The sequence below is a fragment of the Oncorhynchus masou genome, chromosome 24, assembly GCF_036934945.1.
Source record: "Oncorhynchus masou masou isolate Uvic2021 chromosome 24, UVic_Omas_1.1, whole genome shotgun sequence".
Classification (NCBI taxonomy): Eukaryota; Metazoa; Chordata; class Actinopteri; order Salmoniformes; family Salmonidae; genus Oncorhynchus; species Oncorhynchus masou.
The window spans coordinates 17985105-18008507 of record NC_088235.1 but is presented as its reverse complement, the minus strand read 5'-3'; the positions used below and the strand labels follow the sequence as shown (position 1 = coordinate 18008507).

The following is a 23403-nucleotide window of genomic DNA, read 5'->3' as shown; positions in this document are numbered from 1 at the left end:
CAATATACTAATATCAACTAATAGTATGTAGTATATACTCATTAAGTATGTAGTATATGTTATGTTTGTAAGGGTGTTGTTGAAACATAGCCTCAGCGAATAGTGTTTTTGAAACATAGCCTCAGCGAATGGTGTTGTTGAAACATAGCCTCAGCGAATGGCGTTGTTGAATGAGGAGTATTTTAGTTAGGTCTTGTGCTCTTGTAAGAGTTATAATTCTGGAAACTTAGCCAAAATTCAGAGATTTTAAATAATTTTCAGTTGTGGGATACCCAGTTGTAGGGTTCCCTTTCTGGTTATTCTCTCCTGATTGCTGGAATCTTCCATTTCCTACAGTAACCATTGATCAACTGTTAATTCAACTTTCCCAAAACGTATTAATTTCAAAACATCACCGTAACAACCCCTAACCAAAGAAACACTAGACATGAGTCCTAAAATGTAAACAACCGACATTTCAACATGTAAACAAACATACACAACAATAGTCATGAAGAGACAGCAGAATGAAAAGACAGAACAACCAATCAATGTATGAAACCTTTCACACAACAGCCCCCACTTACAACAACAATAGAACAACAACCAACCTTCTGCCAGTAGTTGATATAGAAGACATCTCTGGAGAAGTTGAAGTAGATGTTGGTGTCGTAGGCATCGTCCCCTGCGTTGGAGATGGTCACGTTCAGAGAGACATTCCTCACTCCTCCTAGGGCCAGATGGGACCGCACGTGGAGCCTAGACGCAGGAATGGAATAATTACTTCTATTTGATAGGGACAGAATCAGTTAAAAGATTGAGAGACGTTTCGTACGTTCCTCACTCTTGCCAAGGCTAGAGGGAGGCGGATATGGAGCCTGGTAGAGAATATTATGGTCATTCAGAAGAAGCTTTCTTTCTTTTCTAAAGGTATTACTCTCAGATATAAGTCATTATGAGAACTACAATGGAGTTATGAGAGATTTTCACTCCACACACAAGCAAAGGACACCAGTAATATATAACTAAGCTGTTATACTAGTAGTAATACCAGTGAACCACTGAATTACAACAGCTATTAGTTTCCAAAAGGCCACACTGCCAACGATTCATACAACAAGAGGAAAAGGACCTCCCTCACTAAATATGGAGAAAGCATGGATGGCGTCCAATGACAACAAGAGCCAATGACCACACATCAAAGTTCCACTGACCACACCCACACCTCAGTGTGTACAGCATGACCTCAGTCCCCTTTCATAGCAGAGTGGTGAGCAGAGGCCAGAAGTGAACGCGTGCTAGCACACACACACAATCTTGTACAACTAAACTTGTAGGGACACACAATTCAGTCCCATTCAAAATTATATTTTTCCTAACCCCTATCCTAACCCGTAACCTAACTTTAATCCGAAAACCTAACCTTAACCCTAAATCTAACCCTAGCTCCTAACCCTAATTCTAACCATAACCCTAAGCCCCCGAGAAATAGCATTTGACTTTGTGGGGACCAACACAATATCCCCAGTTGATCACATTTTTGTTAATTTACTACTTGTGGCTGACTTCTGGTCCTGACAAGTCTAGTTAAACACGTCCAAAACATACACTCGAATAGATATAAACCAAGTGAGTGGTCAACTAGAAGAACAGACAGTGTGTGTGTGTTTTTTTACCCAGAAAGCAGCAGTTTCCCATGGAGTCTCAGGTCAGCAGCACAGTCATCAGACAGGCAGTTCCTCTCGAACCATGTCTAGAAGAGGAAACATGACAGAGAGTCATCGAAAAATAACTAAATTGATCAATCTTCCAAATTGCGCACAAGGAAAGAAAACACGGTGGCAACACCAGGTGGGAACCGAAACCACCTCATAACGATAAGATTCTCTCTTTGAGGTCATTTCTAGACATTCCTCTGCTAACACAGAGGAAGAAGAGACTTTGCTTTCAGGTACCAGTGTTACAGGGTCGATTCCTAAAACATTTCTAAAAAATAAAGGAAATCGGAACTAAATATACTGTATGTTTCAGTCCCTGTTTGAAAATAATGTACTTTCAACTCTGATTGACTCTCAGAGTACTTCCTGAATTCGGGGGGTAAATCAAACCAGGACTCAAACCTGGATCCAGCGACTGTCAACCACACAACTTTGCCGTTACACCAAAACTCTTAGCATGATTGCAAGGTATTGTCACTATAGTATGTTGTGTGAGAACATATCAACCTACATATAGGCGACACAACAGCTGCAGCCTGTGACCTCATTCAACCTATATACACAGTTGAAGTCGGAAGTTTACATACATTTAAGTTGGAGTCATTGAAACTCGTTTTTCAACCACTCCACACATTTCTTGTTATTAACAAACAAAAGTCTTGGCAAGTAGGTTAGGACATCTACTTTGTGCATGACACAAGTCATTTTTCCAACAATTGTTTACAGACAGATAACATATCACAATTCCAGTGGGTCAGAAGTTTACATACACTAAGTTGGCTGTGCCTTTAAACAGCTTGGAAAATTCCAGAAAATTATGTCATGGCTTTAGAAGCTTCTGATAGGGGCGGCAGGGTAGCCTAGTGGTTAGAGCATTGGACTAGTAACCGAAAGGTTAATGGCTGCATGATCCCATGGTGTTTATACTTGCGTACTATTGTTTGTACAGATGAACGTGGTACCTTCAGGCATTTGGAAATTTCTTCCAAGGATGAACCAGACTTGTGGAGGTCTATATATTTTTTCCCTGAGGTCTTGGCTGATTTATTTTAATTTTCCCATGATGTCAAGCAAAGAGGCACTGAGTTTGAAGGTAGGCCTTGACATATATCCACAGGTACATCTCCAATTGACTCAAATGAAGTCAATTAGCCTATTTTTTTATTTTACCTTTATTTTACTAGGCAAGTCAGTTAAGAACAAATTCTTATTTTCAATGACGGCCTAGGAACAGTGGGTTAACTGCCTGTTCAGGGGCAGAACGACAGATTTTGTAACTTGTCAGGTCGGGGATTTGAACTTGCAAGGTGTATGTAAACTTCTGACTTCAACTGTAGGTAGAACAACAGCTTTAGCCTGTTACCTCATTCAACCTATATATAGGCAGCACAACAGCTGTAGCCTGTTACCTCATTCAACACAGATATATGCGACACAACAGCTGTAGCCTGTTACCTCATTCAACACAGATATATGCGACACAACAGCTGTAGCCTGTTACCTCATTCAACCTAGATATATGCAACAACAGCTGTAGCCTGTTACCTCATTCAACCTAGATATATGCAACAACAGCTGTAGCCTGTTACCTCATTCAACCTAGATATATGCAACAACAGCTGTAGCCTGTTACCTCATTCAACCTATATATATGCAACACAACAGCTGTGGCCTGTTACCTCATTCAACCTAGATAATAGGCAACAACAGCTGTAGCCTGTTACCTCATTCAACCTAGATATATGCAACAACAGCTGTAGCCTGTTACCTCATTCAACCTAGATATATGCAACAACAGCTGTAGCCTGTTACCTCATTCAACCTATATATATGCAACACAACAGCTGTAGCCTGTTACCTCATTCAACCATTAGGCAACAACAGCTGTAGTTACCTCATTCAACCTAGATATATGCAACAACAGCTGTAGCCTGTTACCTCATTCAACCTAGATATATGCAACACAACAGCTGTAGCCTGTTACCTCATTCAACCTAGATATATGCAACACAACAGCTGTAGCCTGTTACCTCATTCAACCTAGATATATGCAACACAACAGCTGTAGCCTGTTACCTCATTCAACCTAGATATATGCAACACAAGAGCTGTAGCCTGTTACCTCATTCAACCTAGATATATGCAACAACAAGCCTGTTACCTCATTCAACCTGATATAGCCTGTTACCTCATTCAACCTAGATATATGCAACACAACAGCTGTAGCCTGTTGCAACACAACAGCTGTAGCCCTCATTCAACCTAGATATATGCTAGATATAACAACAGCTGTAGCCTGTTACCTCATTCAACCTAGATATATGCAACACAACAGCTGTAGCCAGTTACCTCATTCAACCTAGATATATGCAACACAACAGCTGTAGCCTGTTACCTCATTCAACCTAGATATATGCAACACAACAGCTGTAGCCTGTTACCTCATTCAACCTAGATAATAGGCAACAACAGCTGTAGCCTGTTACCTCATTCAACCTAGATAATAGGCAACAACAGCTGTAGCCTGTTACCTCATTCAACCTAGATATATGCAACACAACAGCTGTAGCCTGTTACCTCATTCAACCTAGATAATAGGCAACAACAGCTGTAGCCTGTTACCTCATTCAACCTAGATAATAGGCAACAACAGCTGTAGCCTGTTACCTCATTCAACCTAGATAATAGGCAACAACAGCTGTAGCCTGTTACCTCATTCAACCTAGATAATAGGCAACAACAGCTGTAGCCTGTTACCTCATTCAACCTAGATAATAGGCAACAACAGCTGTAGCCTGTTACCTCATTCAACCTAGATAATAGGCAACAACAGCTGTAGCCTGTTACCTCATTCTTTGCTGCCATCTTGTCTCCTTTCCTCCAGCGCAGTACAGGTGTAAGAGCAGGCAGGTCTTTGTCCAGGTGACCGTTCACCACATGCTTCCCCAGGGTGTAGGCCACCTCAAAGGTGATGGCTGTGAACACGTCTTTCACGTCCTTCTGTAGAGACACACAGAGAAACCGAATGGCAGTTCAAGCACAATGTCATTTCGGAACTCAGAACCAAATCTTGAATGCTCAGATTGTTATGAGAAAGAGCCAGTGTTTAAGTCCAACTAAAGCGAGACCGATTCAATACCAAGTATACACCTCACTATATAACTAAATATATGTGTACAATACCATTCAAAAGTTTGTGGTCACTTAGAAATGTTCTTGTTTTTGTAAGAAAAGCACATTTTCTGTCCATTAAAATAACATAAAATTGATTAGAAATACATTGTTAATGTTGTAAATGACTATTGTAGCTGGAAACGGCAGATTTTTTATGGAATATCTACATAGGCATACAGAGGCCCATTTAACATCACTCCTGTGTTCCAACGGCACGTTGTGTTAGCTAATCCAAGTTTATCATTTTAAAAGGCTAACTGATCATTAGAAAACCCTTTTGCAATGTTAGCACAGTTGAAAACTGCTGTTCTGATTAAAGAAGCAATAAAACTGGCCTTCTTTAGACTAGTTGAGTATCTGGAGCATCAGCGTTTTTGGGCTCGATTACAGGCTCAAAATGGCTAGAAACAAAGAACGTTCTTCTGAAACTCGTCAGTCTATTCTTGTTCTGAGAAATGAAGGCTATTCCATGCGAGAAAATGCCAAGAAACTGAAGAACTCGTACAACGCTGTGTAATACTCCCTTCTTAGAACAGGGCAAACTGGCCCTAACCAGACTAGAAAGAGGAGTGGGAGGCCCCGGTGCACAACTGAGCAAGAGGACAAGTCCATTAAAGTGTCTAGTTTAAGAAACAGACGCTTCACAAGTCCTCAACTGGCAGCTTCAAGAAAAGGTTAAGACGGGCAAAAGAACACAGACACTGGACAGAGGAACTCTGCCTAGAAGGCCAGTATCCCAAAGTTGCGTATTCACTGTTGATGTTGAGACTGGTATTTTGCAGGTACTATTTAATGAAGCTGCCAGTTGAGGACTTGTATTCACAATTTATTTTATTTTGAATTGAATACATATGGTGTGAAATTGACACCATATATAACACTTTTTTGGTTACTACAGGATTCTATGTGTTATTTAATAGTTTTGATGTCTTCACTGTTATTATACAATGTAGAAAATAGTAAAAATGAAGAAAAACCGTGTAATGATCAGGTGTGTCCAAACTTTTGACTGGCACTGAATATATCCGAAGAATGAAATAAAACAAAGCTGTTTGACATAGAAACACCAGATTTATCTGTACAAAAAAACGTTATTAAATATGAATAACATTCCACCCATGAGGCCAAAGAGGGCAATTTTGTTCCTTGACTGCAGGAAAGGGTTGTTTTAAATTATCATTATCTGGTGAGTGGAACTGTGTTTTTGTGATAATAACGCATTATTTTTTTGTTTTTGCTCAATCAGATTGGGTGGGCAGGACCTGGCTCCCCAGTGGGTGGGCCTGTGTCCACCAGGCAAACTCATCCCTACACACCTAACGCAAACAGCACATGACTGAATTGCACATCACAAATAGCCTACTAACCAAGACTTCAAACTAAGTTTTTCCAATACCTGGTATGCATACCCATTGTTGCCTAGTTAGCATTTACTGGTAGATATCATAAATTGAAACATCTTTCCTACCTAACGGCTACCGAGGTCATTCTGTGAGCTGATCCATGCCAAAACCAGTTGAGAGCTGCACACTCTTCCTGCCTGCAGACGATATTCTGCTGAAACTAGGCTGTGTGTGCTGCGCGCATATTCATATATTGCACATGTTTTGCACATGTTTTGCGATTGTGTAGTCCACTTTGTGCATAATTTCACTATTGTACTACATAACTGGTATATCTCCACTACACTACTTTGCATCAGTGGAGATTAAGAAGTGACAGTTGCTGTCCTTTGAGCAGCACAAACCTGTCACACACTAAAGTCCCCGGTCCAAATGGTTCGCCACTGCGCACACATTTCTACAATAGATATAAATACTGTTAAGATATTAATGTTTTGAGAAAAGAGTATATATTTGGCCTGGCTAAGCAGTTTTATGTGCTCATTGAATGGAAGCTGATAATTATGAGTTTTTTACTCCACTGTTCTCGGGAAGAAATTACAAGTCCTTCCTGTCCGCGTCAAGACCGAGTACAAATGTATCCGACACGAGACCGAGACACTCAAAATGCTGAGTACTACAACCCTGGAAAGAACCGTATTATGTTGACATCAGATAAAGTCCTCTGTAGGTGCTATCAATCTGAACTAGACTGGTAATAAAACGCCCTTCAGAAGTGGATATGGGCATCAGAAGACCATGCCAACCCCATCTTTATTTTCTCCACTCATTGTCCTTTCAGCTCAACGCAGCTCGGTTTGGATTGGCTCAGTAGGGGGAAGAGGGTAAATGTAATACATGTACTAAACAACTGGCATTGCATTGGCATGTACTGTACTCTATCCTTTCCACTGTGAGACCATACGACCTGAGAGAAACATAGAGAAAGTGTTTCTTTTGGCACGGGACTTGGAAACAACGAAAAGCAAAAAAACACAAGCTCTGAATATGATCAAACCCCACGTCCTCATTACAGAATACTGTTGGAAAAAGGACATGGGAAAATCACATCTTTATGTCTTTCTCTCTTTTCGTTTATTCTTTCCAGTCCATTAAACTTCACTCACTCAACCTTTAAAGAGCTAGAGACTCTGATGGTGAGGGGTTTGGCTCCATGTTACTGTCTGGTACCACTGACCGACCGGAGTGTCTCTCTTTGCCCGTACTAGTGTCTGCCAGCTTTGAACCAAACCCCTCATGAGGGCTTCACGGTCTTTCGAACCAAACCCCTCATGAGGGCTTCATGGTCTTTTCTTCTCCGGTGGTCTCTTTCTCTCCCTCTCTCTTTCCCAGTGGTTGTGCTCTCTCTCCCTCTATTTTTTTTTTATTGTTTCGTTTTCCACCATCCATCAATCCACCCATCTCCTTCCTCTTTCAGGCCATATAGGAGACCCGAAGTTCTGTCTGGTTGGATTAACACATCAGCCCACACACACTTAAACACTCACACACTGATATCCTCTGTGAAGGGGCAGCTGTCTGCTACCTAGCAAAGTGAGAGAGTTATGGCAGGAAAGAGGAAAAGTGTGGATGTGGGCAGGACATGAATCATCAGAAACAGGCCCGGTTACAGGGCTGATTCCCCCATGGGAGGGAGAAAATACTGCAGGCCGCCCCTATGATCATCAAGACCCAAATTAGAAACTTGACTAAAAGTTTTATTGAATTATCCTCTTAGTACTATAGCTTACTTTGTCAAGTTTTTGGTAACGCACAGGTAAAAATACCAATATATGGAATCTTCTAAATGCTTTGTCTGCTTTCCTGTTGGTCATTGAATAAGTTATGAAGTCATTGTACTATATGATTGAAGTATTTTTTTGTGAAATGTCACATTAAGCACAACACATGTAACTGAATATAATTTGATGGGTTTGGTTCCCAACCTTGCCATTTACATAACAGTGACAAGGCTCAGTACCATGGACGGACTATAGAAATATAATCTCATGTTAGCCGTGTTCAGCATGCCCAATGAGTGCACTGTCCAGGGGCTTTTCCTGATCTAGTCATTCTATTTCCATGGGATGAGCACTGCTGACTGTTGACCACTGACCTACCATTCATCATTAAACAGTCTGAGACAGAGGCTGTGATATCGTGGGAGATGGAGACAGAGGCTGTGTTATCGTGGGAGATGGAGACAGAGGCTGTGTTATCGTGGGAGATGGAGACAGAGGCTGTGATATCGTGGGAGATGGAGACAGAGGCTGTGTTATCGTGGGAGATGGAGACAGAGGCTGTGATATCGTGGGAGATGGAGACAGAGGCTGTGTTATCGTGGGAGATGGAGACAGAGGCTGTGTTATCATGGGAGATGGAGACAGAGGCTGTGTTATTGTGGGAGATGGCGACAGAGGCTGTGTTATTGTGGGAGATGGAGACAGAGGCTGTGATATCGTGGGAGATGGAGACAGAGGCTGTGATATTGTGGGAGATGGAGACAGAGGCTGTGATATCGTGGGAGATGGAGACAGAGGCTGTGATATCGTGGGAGATGGAGACAGAGGCTGTGTTGTTGTGGGAGATGGAGACAGAGGCTGTGATATCGTGGGAGATGGAGACAGAGGCTGTGTTATCGTGGGAGATGGAGACAGAGGCTGTGATATTGTGGGAGATGGAGACAGAGGCTGTGTTATTGTGGGAGATGGAGACAGAGGCTGTGTTATTGTGGGAGATGGAGACAGAGGCTGTGTTATTGTGGGAGATGGAGACAGAGGCTGTGTTATTGTGGGAGATGGAGACAGAGGCTGTGTTATTGTGGGAGATGGAGACAGAGGCTGTGTTATCGTGGGAGATGGAGACAGAGGCTGTGTTATCGTGGGAGATGGAGACAGAGGCTGTGTTATCGTGGGAGATGGAGACAGAGGCTGTGATATCGTGGGAGATGGAGACAGAGGCTGTGTTATTGTGGGAGATGGAGACAGAGGCTGTGTTATTGTGGGAGATGGAGACAGAGGCTGTGTTATTGTGGGAGATGGAGACAGAGGCTGTGATATCGTGGGAGATGGAGACAGAGGACGTGATATCGTGGGAGATGGAGACAGAGGCCGTGATATTGTGGGAGATGGAGACAGAGGCTGTGATATTGTGGGAGATGGAGACAGAGGCTGTGATATTGTGGGAGACAGAGGTTGTGTCTCAAATGACACCCTATTCCTTATAGTGCACTACTTTTTTTACCAGAATCCTATTGAACCCTATTGAGCCCTAGCCAACAGTAGTGCACTATAAAGGGAATAGGGTGACATTTGAGACACAGGCACTGCCCGGTCCCAGGGAAGGAACAGAACAAAGCGTGGCTGGACTCTGAGAATGAGTGAAACTTTCATTATATCGTGCTTCTACACCTGCATTGCTTGCTGTTTGGGGTTTTAGGCTGGGTTTCTGTACAGCACTTTGAGATATCAGCTGATGTACGAAGGGCTATATAAATAAATTTGATTTGATCCCCCTTTATGTTAGGAAACAGTGGAGGTCATTGGTAAGCCCTGCTTGGCCCAAGTTTTTATTAGGCAGTTATTAATGTTCCCTATACCACCTGCCTCCCAAGCCCCAGTCTCACCCCCAGCCCTAGTTCTAGGCTCCTACCTCACCCCGACCACCCCAGCCTCCTACCACCACACTTCATCCCAGGCTCCTCCTCCTAGGGTAGTCCACTTCTTCAGCCCCAGCCCACCCCCACATCTCTCCCAAGCTCCTACCCCAGCTCCTGCCCACCACCACACCCTTCCCAGGCTCCTACCACAGCCCCAGCCCACCCCTCACACCCCTCCCAGGCTCCTACCGCAGCCCCAGCCCACCCCACACACCCCTTCCAGGCTCCTACCGCAGTCCCAGCCCACCCCACACACCCCTCACAGGCTCCTACCGCAGCCCCAGCCCACCCCACACACCCCTCCCAGGCTCCTACCCCATCACAGCGCTGCTGTTAACTACTGTATTTATAGAACACAGGAGTTCCTGAGCTCCAACTGAGACAGAGGCTGACTGGGTGTTAATGGCCTGGTGCTTTTAATTATCTGAATGGAATGGACCCACACAACAACTGGTCCTTACTTACAGTTACCTGGCACGCACACATGCATGCACGAGCATACGCAACACCTGCACAACACACACACACACACACACACAAGTAACAAACACCGGTCACAGCGTCACACTCACAAATGAGAGGTGGTGTTCTTTTTGGCCGGGGACTTTAATGTAGGCAAATTTAAATCCGTTTTCCCTCATTTCTACCAGCATGTAAATGTGCAACCAGAGGAGAAAAAAAACTCTCGACCACCTTTACTCCAAACACAGAGACGCATACATAGCTGTACCTCGCCCTCCATTTGGCAAGTATGACCATAATTCTATCCTTCTGATTCCTGCTTATCAGCAAAAATGAAAGTAGGAGGCACCAGTGACTCGGTCAATAAACAAGTGGTCAGATGAAGCAGATGCTAAGCTACATGACTGTTTAACTAGCACAGACTGGAATATGTTCCGGTATTCATCTGATGTCATTGAGGAGTACACCACATCAGTCACTGGCTTCATCAATAAGTGCATTGATGACGTCGTCCCTACAGTAACTGTACGTACATACCCCAACCAGAAGCCATGGATTACAGGCAACATCCACACTGAGCTAAAGGGTAGAGCTGCCGCTTTCAAGGAGCGGACTATAACCCGGAAGCTTATAAGAAATCCCGCTATGCCCTCCGACAAACCATCAAACAGGCAAAGCGTCAATACAGGACGAAGATAGGATCATACTGTTCCGACGCTCGTTAGATGTGGCAGGGCAAACTATTACAGAATACAAAGGGAAGCACAGCCGCGAGCTGCCCAGTGACACAAGCCTACCAGATGAGCTAAATTACTTCTATGCTCGCTTCGAGGCAAGTAACAATGAAACATGCATGAAAGCAACAGCTGTTCCCGGACAAATGTGTGATCACCTTCTCCGCAGCCGATGTGAGTAAGACCTTTAAACAGGTCAACATTCACAAGGCCGCAGGGCCAAACGGATTACCAGGACGTGTACTCTAAGCATGCGCTGACCAACTGGCAAGTGTCTAAACTGACATATTCAACCTCGCCCTGTCTGAGTCTGTAATACCTACATGTTTCAAGCAGACCACTGTAGTCCCTGTGCCCAAGAACACTAAGGTAACTTTCCTAAAAAACTACCGACCAGGAGTACTCACGTCTGTAGGTATAAAGTGCTTTGAAAGGCTGGTCATGGCTCACATCAACACCATTATCCCAGAAACTGTAGACCAAATCTAATTTGCATACTGCCCCAACAGATCCACAGATGACACAATCTCTATTGCACTCCACACTGCCCATTCACACCTGGACAAAAGGAACACCTATGTGAGAATCATATTCATTGACTACAACTCAGTGTTCAACACTATAGTGCCCTCAAAGCTCATCACTAAGCTAAGGACCCTGGAACTAAGCACCTCCCTCTGCAACTGGATCTTGGACTTCCTGACGGGCTGCCCCCAGGTGAGAAGTGTAGGTAACAACATATCCACCACGCTGATCCTTAACACGGGGCCCCTCAGGGGTGCGTGCTCAGTCCCCTCCTGTACTCCCTTTTCACTCATGAATGCACGGCCAGGCAAGACTCCAACACCATCATTAAGTTTGCCGATGACACAACAGTGGTGGGCCTGATCACCGACAACAATGAGACAGCCTATAGGGAGATCAGAGATCTGGCCGTGTGGTGCCAAGACAACAACCTCTCCCTCAACGTGATCACGACTAAGGAGATGATTGTGGACTACAGGAAAAGGAGGACCGAGCACGCCCCCATTCTCATCAACGGGGCTGTAGTGGAGCAGGTTGAGAGCTTCAAGTTCCTTGGTGTCCACATCACCAATAAACTAACATGGGCCAAGCACACCAACACAGTCGTGAAGAGGGCACAACAAAACCTATTCCACCTCAAGAGACAGAAAAGGCAACTGCTCGGCCTCCGACCACAAGGCACTACAGAGGGTAGTGCATATGGCCCAGGACATCACTGGGGACAAGGGAGAGTGACAGCCCGAGAGAGAGAGAGTGTGAGAGAGCGGGAGAGAAAGTGCAAGAGAGAGAACTGGGAGAGAGAGAGAGGGAGAGAAAGAAAGAGCAGCGGTTAGAGAGACCACAGGAAAAGAAGGGATACTAGTGTGGCAATGGTGGAGGATGAGGAGGAGATGTTACTCTTCTCACAATGGCTCCACTTCTAACCTACAAGTGAAGCAGGTTTTTATCATGACATGTCAATACTTTTACATTAATTGTTACCATTCAACATCAGCCACAGAACATGTCTTTGTTGGATGTGAGTATTTTTTATCTTGAGCTCCAGCCTTGGCATAGATCCTCAGTCTACACTTCTACTTCAGTAGACTGAGGAGAGGATAGTCTACTCTGGTGTTGGGAGAAGAAACGCACTCCAGGTTTACGCACCAACTTGAACCCCATAATAAATCAAGGACGGGTTCTCATTCCTGATGCATGGCTCTTGTTTTCACCAAACACATCACACCGACTGATGAACAGAGGGTTTTACACTGGATAGATGCCAAACCAAAACAAACACACACACACACACACACACACACACACACAGACGTTCAAATGTTACGTCAATCCATTTTATGTTAGAATCAGATACAATGAGCCTCTGAAATCTGCCTACTAAAAGACCAGTACGGTATATCCAGCGCTGATCTTTATCGCCGTTAGGATTTAATGTACCATATGACATTTATCTTTACAACTGTTAGGATTTAATGTACCACATGACATGTATAACTGTTAGGTTTTAATGTACCACATTACATTTATCTGTATAACTGTTAGGATTTAATGTACCCCATTACATTTATCTTTATAGCCGTTAGGATTTAATGTACCTACATGACATTTATCTTTATAGCCGTTAGGATTTAATGTACCAACATGACATTTATCTTCATAGACGTTAGGATTTAATGTACCACATGACATTTATCTTTAGAACTGTTAGGATGTCATGTACCACATGACATTTATCTTTATAACTGTTAGGATTTAATGTACCCCATTACATGTATCTTTATAGCCGTTAGGATTTAATGTACCTACATGACATTTATCTTTATAGCCGTTAGGATTTAATGTACCAACATGACATTTATCTTCATAGACGTTAGGATTTAATGTACCACATGACATGTATCTTTAGAACTGTTAGGATGTCATGTACCACATTACATTTATCTTTATAACTGTTAGAATTTAATGTACCACATGGCATTTATCGTTATAACTGTTAGAATTTAATGTACCACATGACATTTATCTTTATAACTGTTAGGATTTAATGTACCACATGACATTTATCTTTATAGCTGTTGGGATTTAATGTACCACATGACATTTATCTTTATAACTGTTAGGATTTAATGTACCTACATGACATTTATCTTTATAGATGTTAGGATTTAATGTACCACATGACATTTATCTTCATAGACGTTAGGATTTAATGTACCTACATGACATGTATCTTTATAACTGTTAGGATTTAATGTACCACATGACATTTATCTTTATAGCCGTTAGGATTTAATGTACCACATGAAATGTATCTTTATAGCCGTTAGGATTTAATGTACCACATGACATTTATCTTTATAGCCGTTAGGATTTAATGTACCACATGACATTTATCTTTATAGCCGTTAGGATTTAATGTACCACATGACATTTATCTTTATAGCCGTTGGGATTTAATGTACCACATGACATTTATCTTTATAGCTGTTGGGATTTAATGTACCACATGACATTTATCTTTATAACTGTTAGGATTTAATGTACCTACATGACATTTATCTTTATAGCTGTTAGGATTTAATGTACCTACATGACATGTATCTGTATAACTGTTAGGATTTAATGTACCTACATGACATTTATCTTTATAACTGTTAGGATGTCATGTACCACATGTCATTTATCTTTATAACTGTTAGGATTTAATGTACCCCATTACATTTATCTTTATAGCCGTTAGGATTTAATGTACCTACATGACATTTATCTTTATAGCCATTAGGATTTAATGTACCAACATGACATTTATCTTCATAGACGTTAGGATTTAATGTACCACATGACATTTATCTTTAGAACTGTTAGGATGTCATGTACCACATGACATTTATCTTTATAACTGTTAGAATTTAATGTACCACATGACATTTATCTTTATGACTGTTAGAATTTAATGTACCACATGACATTTATCTTTATAACTGTTAGGATTTAATGGACCACATGACATTTATCTTCATAGACGTTAGGATTTAATGTACCTACATGACATTTATCTTTATAACTGTTAGGATTTAATGTACCACATGACATTTATCTTTATAGCCGTTAGGATTTAATGTACCTACATGACATGTATCTTTATAACTGTTAGGATTTAATGTACCACATGACATTTATCTTTATAGCCGTTAGGATTTAATGTACCACATGAAATGTATCTTTATAGCCGTTAGGATTTAATGTACCACATGACATTTATCTTTATAGCCGTTAGGATTTAATGTACCACATGACATTTATCTTTATAGCCGTTAGGATTTAATGTACCACATGACATTTATCTTTATAGCCGTTAGGATTTAATGTACCACATGACATTTATCTTTATAGCTGTTGGGATTTAATGTACCACATGACATTTATCTTTATAACTGTTAGGATTTAATGTACCTACATGACATTTATCTTTATAGCTGTTAGGATTTAATGTACCTACATGACATGTATCTGTATAACTGTTAGGATTTAATGTACCTACATGACATTTATCTTTATAACTGTTAGGATTTAATGTACCACATGATATTTATCTTTATAGCTGTTGGGTTTTAATGATACCCTATTGCCTACAAATGTCACAAACACATTTGAACTCTTGATCTATGAGTATGGAGTATGTTCGCTTTCATGTCATCATTATCATCTAAAAGATGACCTGTCATGTACAGTAACATGTACAGTAATATTAGCCATGATGTACGTAGAGTAATTAGCCATTACTGTCATGTAGGTACATTAAACCCTAACAGCTATAAAGATAAATGTCAAACAATACTCCCAGATGGGAACAACTGCTCCAATCAGCCCCGGGTGTATTTATCAAGCGTTTTAGTGTAGGAATGCTGATCTTGGATCAGGTCCCTGCTGTCCATGTAAACATATTCATTGTTATCTAAAAAGGTAAATACATGTTTAGATACAGGTCCTGAAGTTCACATGCTTACATACATCACCTTTATGCTTATGGGCATAAGAGAATAGGATCGGGAATGGTTTAATAGCTTTCTGAAACAATGGCCGTGTGTGTGTTACAGTTAACCTTAATGAGCTCGGTCACATCATGTAGAAGGTATTCAGGACCCGAGACAGTTAAAACCCAGGTGGGATTCATAAAGACACACACACACACACACACACAGGTTTTCTGCTTCAAACACACTAAAACCACTACTACTTCTACATTCTGTCAACAAATGAAGAGCTTGTGGATTTCCATGCCAATGTAGATGTCTAACTACAAGGTTGTAATGGGAGTGAAAACATTCAACAAACAATGAACTTTCAGAACAAACCAACTATAAAGAAATGCCTGAACACAGCTGTACATCTTCACCCATACACACACGGGCACACACACACACCACGCACACCGCGCAGTCACAGTACACAGTCACATCACGCACGCATGTTTTAAGTCACTACATAAAACGTCTGATTGCACTTTGGGAAGTGAAGTCAGACTATTTCCTCTAATGTACCTATGGTGCTGGAAGGGACGGCTGCAGTTTTACGGGCTCGCAACCAACTGGGCTATTTTGTGTGTTTTTTCACATTGTTTGTAACGTATTTGTACATAATGTTGCTGCTACTGTCTCTTATGACTGAAAAGAGCTTCTGGATATCAGAACAGTGATTTCTCACCTCCAACTGGACAAAGAGGTTTTCTTTAAAGAGTCCGACGAGGCCCAAATCCCTGTCATTCGCGAGATCGGGGTGCCTTGTGAGAATTTGTTGGCGAGTGGGTAACCATACCATCCATTCTATTGGCCAACATGCCTTCACTGGAGAAAATAACTGGGTGATCTCCGTTCATGATTAACCTACAAACTGGACATTAAAAACTGTAATATCTTATTTTCCGCTGAACGACGATACGGATAATATACAGTTGGCTGGGTTTTCCGTGCATCGGCAGAACAGAACAGCTACATCTGGTAAGACGAGTGGTGGGGTTGTGTGTCTATTTGTCAATAACAGCTGGTCAGCAATGTCTAATATTACTCGCCTGAGGTAGATTGCCTCATGATAAGCTGTAGACCACACTATCTACCAAGAGAGTTCTCATCTATATTTTTATAGCCATCTATTTACCATGACAAACCGATGCTGGCACTAAGACCGCACTCAAAGAGCTGTATAAGGCCATAAGCAAACAATAACATTCTCATACAGAAGTGGCACTCCTAGTGGCCGGGGACTTTAATGCAGGCAAACTTTAATCGGTTTTACCTAATTTATACCAACATGTCACATGTGCAACCACAGGAAAAATAACTCTAGACCAACTTTACTCCACACACAGAGACAGATACAAAGCTCTCCCTCCATTTGGCAAATCTGACCATAATTCTATGCTCCTGATTCCTGCTTACAAGCAAAAACTAAAGCAGGAAGTACCAGTAACTCGCTCAATACGGAAGTGGTCAGAAGATGAGGATGCTACACTACAGGACTGTTTAACTAGCACAGACTGGAATATGTTCCAGGATTCATCCAATGGAATTGAAAGGGTATACCACCTCAGTCACCGGCTTCATCAATAAGTCACATTTTATTTGTCACATGCCAAATACAACCTTACAGTGAAATGCTTCCAAGACAAGCCCTTAACCAACAATGCTTTAAGAAGTTTAGAAAAAAAGTGATAAGCAAAAAATAGATGAGTAGAAAATAGAAACTAAAAGTAACAAATAATTAAACAGCAGCAGTAAAATAACAAGCGAGGCAAAATACAGGGGGTACCGGTACGTAGTCAATTTGCGGGGGCACCGGTTAGTTGAGGTAATTGAGGTAATATGTACATGTAGGTAGAGTTAAAGTTACTATGCATAGATTATAAACAGAGCAACAACGGAGCAACAACGGCTCAGTCGTGAAGTGGTAGACTACACAAACTCGGAACGGGACCACTGAGTGCTGAAGCGTGTACAAATTGTCTGTCCTCAGTTGCAACACTCACTACCGAGTTCCAAAGTGTCTCTGGAAGCAACGTCAGAACAAGAACTGTTCGTCGGGAGCTTCATGAAATGGGTTTCCATAGCCGAGCAGCCGCACACAAGCCTAAGATCACCATGCACAATGCCAAGCGTGAGTGGAGTGGTGTAAAGCTTGACACCATTGGAAACGTGTTCTCTGGAGTGATGAATCACGCTTCAACACCTGGCAGTCAGATGATGAATCTGGGTTTGGCGGACGCCAGGATAACACTACCTGCCCCAATGCATAGTGCCAAAGCTTGGTGGTGAAGGAGGAATAATGGTCAGGGGCTGATTTTTCATGGTTTGAGCTAGGCCCCTTAGTTCCAGTGAAGGGAAATTTTAACGCTACAGCATACAATTCAATTCTAGATGATTCTGTGTGTCCAACAGTTTGGGGAAGGCCCTTTCCTGTTTCAGCATGACAATTCCCAGTGCGCAAAGTAAGGTCCATACAGAAATAGTTTTCCGAGATCGGTGTGAAAGAGCTTGACTGGCCTGCACAGAGCCCTGACCTCAACCCCATTGAAAACCTTTGGGATGAATTGGAACACCAAGTGTGAACCAGGCCTAATTGCCCAACATCAGTGCCCAACCTCACAAATGCTCTTGTGGCTGAATGGAAGCATGTCCCCACAGCAATGTTCCAAAATCTAGTGGAAAGCCTTCCCAGAAGAGTGGAGGCTGTTATAGCAGCAAAGGGGGGACCAACTCTGTATTAATGCCCATGGTTTTGGAATAAGATGTTCGACGAGCAGGTGTCCACATACTTTTGTTCATGTACTGTCCCACAGACGTAGGCTTGCGAAACTACCTCTAACTTCATTCCTACTGGACACACAGACATGAAAATGGTATCCACAAGTTACTCTGACTCTGGGGAAGTAGACAAAGGGTATCATTGCCAAATTCCCAAAGTATCCCTTTAATGTAGTATTTGATGTGTCACCTTACAAAATAAATCAGACTGTGACTGAGATTAGAATGTCCCAGTCAATGCTGTCAAACCCACATGAGAAATCCTTAACATTAGTATGCTAAAATCTAGTGCTGTAATATTGGCTAATCAGCTCAATACCTGCAGACAGTGCATTTTTATCAAAGGCTTTATTCCAAGAACAGGATTCATTCCATGTTTCCAGTGTATTTATTACTGTATTCTACGCTCCTCTGCTCTGAGTCCGTCCCACAGGGCACCCGGTTTCCTATACAAACCCTGGTCAAACCAAATGCACTATAGAGGGAATAGGGTGCCCTATGAGGGACAGCCTCTATGGGTTTTAATAGTTTTCCATCCTATGCTTTATAAATAGTGGTGCTGCCTTGTTTTAACAGAAACCAGCTGGACGCTATTTTCTTCCTCCTGCCCTGTCCATTCACTGTATCAGCTTTCTCTCTGTGTGTGTGTGTGTGTATTATATTCCCTTTCTTGGCCAGCGGTAAATGAAATCAGTGGAATGGCATCGAGGGAATTGAAAATGTCTTACGGCTGCAGAACTGAATAAGGAGGCCAACAAAGCATGCAGTGTGGTTGTGGTGGTACCGTGTGGATCTGGCTCTGTCTAGGAACGTGCCAGTGGCATGGCTGATGTTCTCAGCCCCATAGTGTGTGGTAGGCAGGGGTGTCTCTGGGAGTAGGTCTCTCAGTGTTTTAATATTGCTCAGGTACAGAAGTGGAGGGAGCACATCATTTGTCCATGGATACAGTATAGTGGAGTCGTGTAATGTGATGCGATGACGTAGTAGCTAAACTAAACTGTGTTCCACTCATTAAGACTTTACATGACGTCCCATTTAGCATTCTGTAATCTACCAGGCTCTTTAGTGAGCGTCATGTTTCTCCTCCATGGAAAGCTTTGTGAGGCAGACCACACTACTTCTCAAACCGTCTCTGTGATCACAACATGTGGTGGGTTTACAGCGTTGGCAATCACCCTCATATGCATATTTATGCTTCAACAAGCCCATCTCACAGCCCTGTGGTGGTATGAATACAGTATGTGTCGTGAACCTGTGACAAGGGCCACTGCCATTTGCGGTCATTAAAGAGTGGTATAGCTAGCTAGCGGAGTAGGCTATTAGGTACATTACAGTCTTTATTTTATTTTTGTTCACCTTTATTTAACCAGGTCGGCCAGTAGAGAACAAGTTCTCATTTACAACTGTAACCTGGCCAAGATAAAGCAAAGCAGTGCGACAAAGACACGTATTAAGACACAAAGCTCAAGCCCAGCCCCCTAACAGTTGTCTAGGAACTCCTCTTGGTGCCCCACATTCCTGGCATAATGTTCACTCTCTCTGCCCTATATGTCCCCAGTATATCCCATAATAACTTTGCCTTGGCTGGCAATATTAAATATCTTGTAGCAGATATATCTATCTGTTCTGGCTCTAGTTTATTTATAAGCCCATCAGTCTATTATGATGGTTGGACCTTGGCGCTTCTTCTGGTGGAAACTTGGGCATCTGTCTGTCAACACTAAAATAAAGTGAAGACGCCATAGTGACGCAGAACGGTGACCTCCAGCCTGACAACTGGTGGAGATGGGGGTAGAGATAGTTTAAGAATGTATTCCAATCCCGCTGCGCCTTGGTCTCCTCGTTATGACGAATGTGACAATAACAACCAATATCAGTATAATATCCAGGTTCAGTATAATATCCAGGTTCAGTATAATATCCAGGTTCAGTATAATATCCAGGTTCAGTATAATATCCAGGTTCAGTATAATATCCAGGTTCAGTATAATATCCAGGTTCAGTATAATATCCAGGTTCAGTATAATATCCAGGTTCAGTATAATATCCAGGTTCAGTATAATATCCAGGTTCAGTATAATATCCAGGTTCAGTATAATATCCAGGTTCAGTATAATATCCAGGTTCAGTATAATATCCAGGTTCAGTATAATATCCAGGTTCAGTATAATATCCAGATGCAAAAAGTAGATGAACACTGATCTAAACCTGCAAGCTATTTCATGATACATTTTCAAGGTTAACTGATATACAGTAAGCTGAGAGACAACCAAAGAGATGATGTGCCAATTACACAAAAATTTATGTGAGAATGTGACACTTGAAAATTAAGGGTGGAGAAAATTCAGCTCTTGAAATCAGTCACTTACTCACACGCAAACACCACTCCTGCTCCTTTCAACCACCCAAATCATTCACTCACACACACACACACCACGCACACACACAACTCCAGGTCCTTTCAAACATCCATATCATTCACCATTAGAATATCCCGTTGTCCGTCTCTAGAATGTGAGGTATGACTGTAGTAAGAAGTGTGTCATTTATTTGAGCTCAAATAACCAAACAAAGTTCCTCTGGAACTCTGGCATGCCTTTGCACAGCCGTCCCCCGCCACCCAAAACATCAATATGAAACACATTATATGATTTCACTATCAATGAACTGGCGTTCCATAATGTCTTGTGATTTACTGAGTGAGTGATCATTCCTGATGTTTTTCTCTGATAGACGTAGGGTTGTGTAATCTTTGTTAGTCCATGTGTTCACTGTGTGTAAGGATTTCAAGTCTAAGTCCATTACATGTCAGATGAAAATGTTGACTCAAGATGAATTGATCAAGTGATTAATCAAAATCAGATCCATCTGTGTAAACTAATCTGTTTTTCTCTCTGATAAGCAGTTTTTCCACATACAGATCTGCTATCTTCATTTGATCACTGTTGTCGCATATCATTTTCTGTGAAAAATGGATCAACGCCTCCAAAACTGTTCTTCCATTATAATCCAAATATTAATTTATACACCTAACGTATAGAACTATACACACCTAACGTATAGAACTATACACACCTAACGTATAGAACTATACACACCTAAAGTATAGAACTATACACACCTAAAGAAAAGAACTGTATACACCTAAAGTATAGAACTACACACACCTAACGTATAGAACTATACACACCTAACGTATACAACTATACACACCTAAAGTATACAACTATACACACCTAACGTATAGAACTATACACACCTAAAGTACACAACTATACACACCTAAAGTACAGAACTATACACACCTAACGTGTAGAACTATACACACCTAACGTATAGAACTATACTATAGAACTATACACACCTAACGTATAGAACTATACACACCTAAAGTATAGAACTATACACACCTAAAGTATAGAACTATACACACCTAAAGTATAGAACTATACACACCTAAAGTATAGAACTATACACACCTAAAGTATAGAACTATACACACCTAAAGTATAGAACTATACACACCTAAAGTATAGAACTATACACACCTAAAGTATAGAACTATACACACCTAAAGTATAGAACTATACACGTATAGAACTACACACTATACACACCTAACGTATAGAACTATACACACCTAAAGTATAGAACTATACACACCTAACGTATAGAACTATACACACCTAGAACTATACACACCTAACGTATAGAACTATACACACCTAAAGTATAGAACTATACACACCTAACGTATAGAACTATACACACCTAACGTATAGAACTATACACACCTATAGAACTATACACACCTAAAGTATAGAACTATACACACCTAAAGTATAGAACTGTATACACACCTAACGTATAGAACTATACACACCTAAGTGTAGAACTATACACACCTAACGTATAGAACTATACACACCTAACGTATAGAACTATACACACCTAAAGTATAGAACTATACACACCTAAGTATAGAACTATACACACCTAAGAATAGAACTATACACACCTAACGTATAGAACTATACACACCTAACGTATAGAACTATACACACCTAACGTATAGAACTATAACGAATACAACTACACACACCTAACGAATACAACTATACACACCTAACGAATACAACTATACACACCTAACGAATACAACTATACACACCTAACGTAAGAACTATACAACTAACGTATAGAACTGTATACACCTAACGTATACAACTAACACACCTAAGTATACAACTATACACACAACTAATGTAGAGAACTATACAACTAACGTATAGAACTATACACACCTAACGTATAGAACTGTATACACCTAAAGAGAACTGTATACAACCTAATGTATAGAACTATACACACCTAAAGAGAACTATACACACCTAAGAGAACTATACACACCTAAATAGAACTATACACACCTATAGAACTATACACACCCTAAAGAACTATACACACCTAAGTATAGAACTATACACACCTAACGTATAGAACTATACACACCTAACGTATAGAACTATACACACCTAACGTATAGAACTATACACACCTAACGTATAGAACTATACACACCTAACAGAACTATAGAACTATACACACACCTAACGTATAGAACTATACACACCTAACGTATAGAACGTATAGAACTATAACACACCTAACCTATAGAACTATACACACCTAACGTATAGAACTATACACACCTAAAATATAGAACTATACACACCTAACTAAAGTATAGAACTATACACACCTAACGTATAGAACTATACACACTAAAATATAGAACTATACACACCTAACGTATAGAACTATACACGCCTAACGTATAGAACTATACACACCTAACGTATAGAACTATACACACCTAACGTATAGAACTACACACACCTAAAGTATACAACTATACACACCTAAAGTATACAACTATACACACCTAACGTATACAACGAATGTATACAACTA

General features: G+C 41.3%; 1 protein-coding gene across 1 annotated transcript in view; it reads right to left on the bottom strand.

Moving 5' to 3' along the window:
- LOC135511874 (integrin alpha-9-like) overlaps positions 1–23403 on the bottom strand; it is a 201312-nt gene that overhangs the window by 93754 nt on the left and 84155 nt on the right. The window contains 3 exon segments of the mRNA XM_064933377.1: positions 591–738; positions 1656–1732; positions 4545–4697. Of these exon segments, the coding sequence (XP_064789449.1) occupies positions 591–738; positions 1656–1732; positions 4545–4697 (378 nt within the window).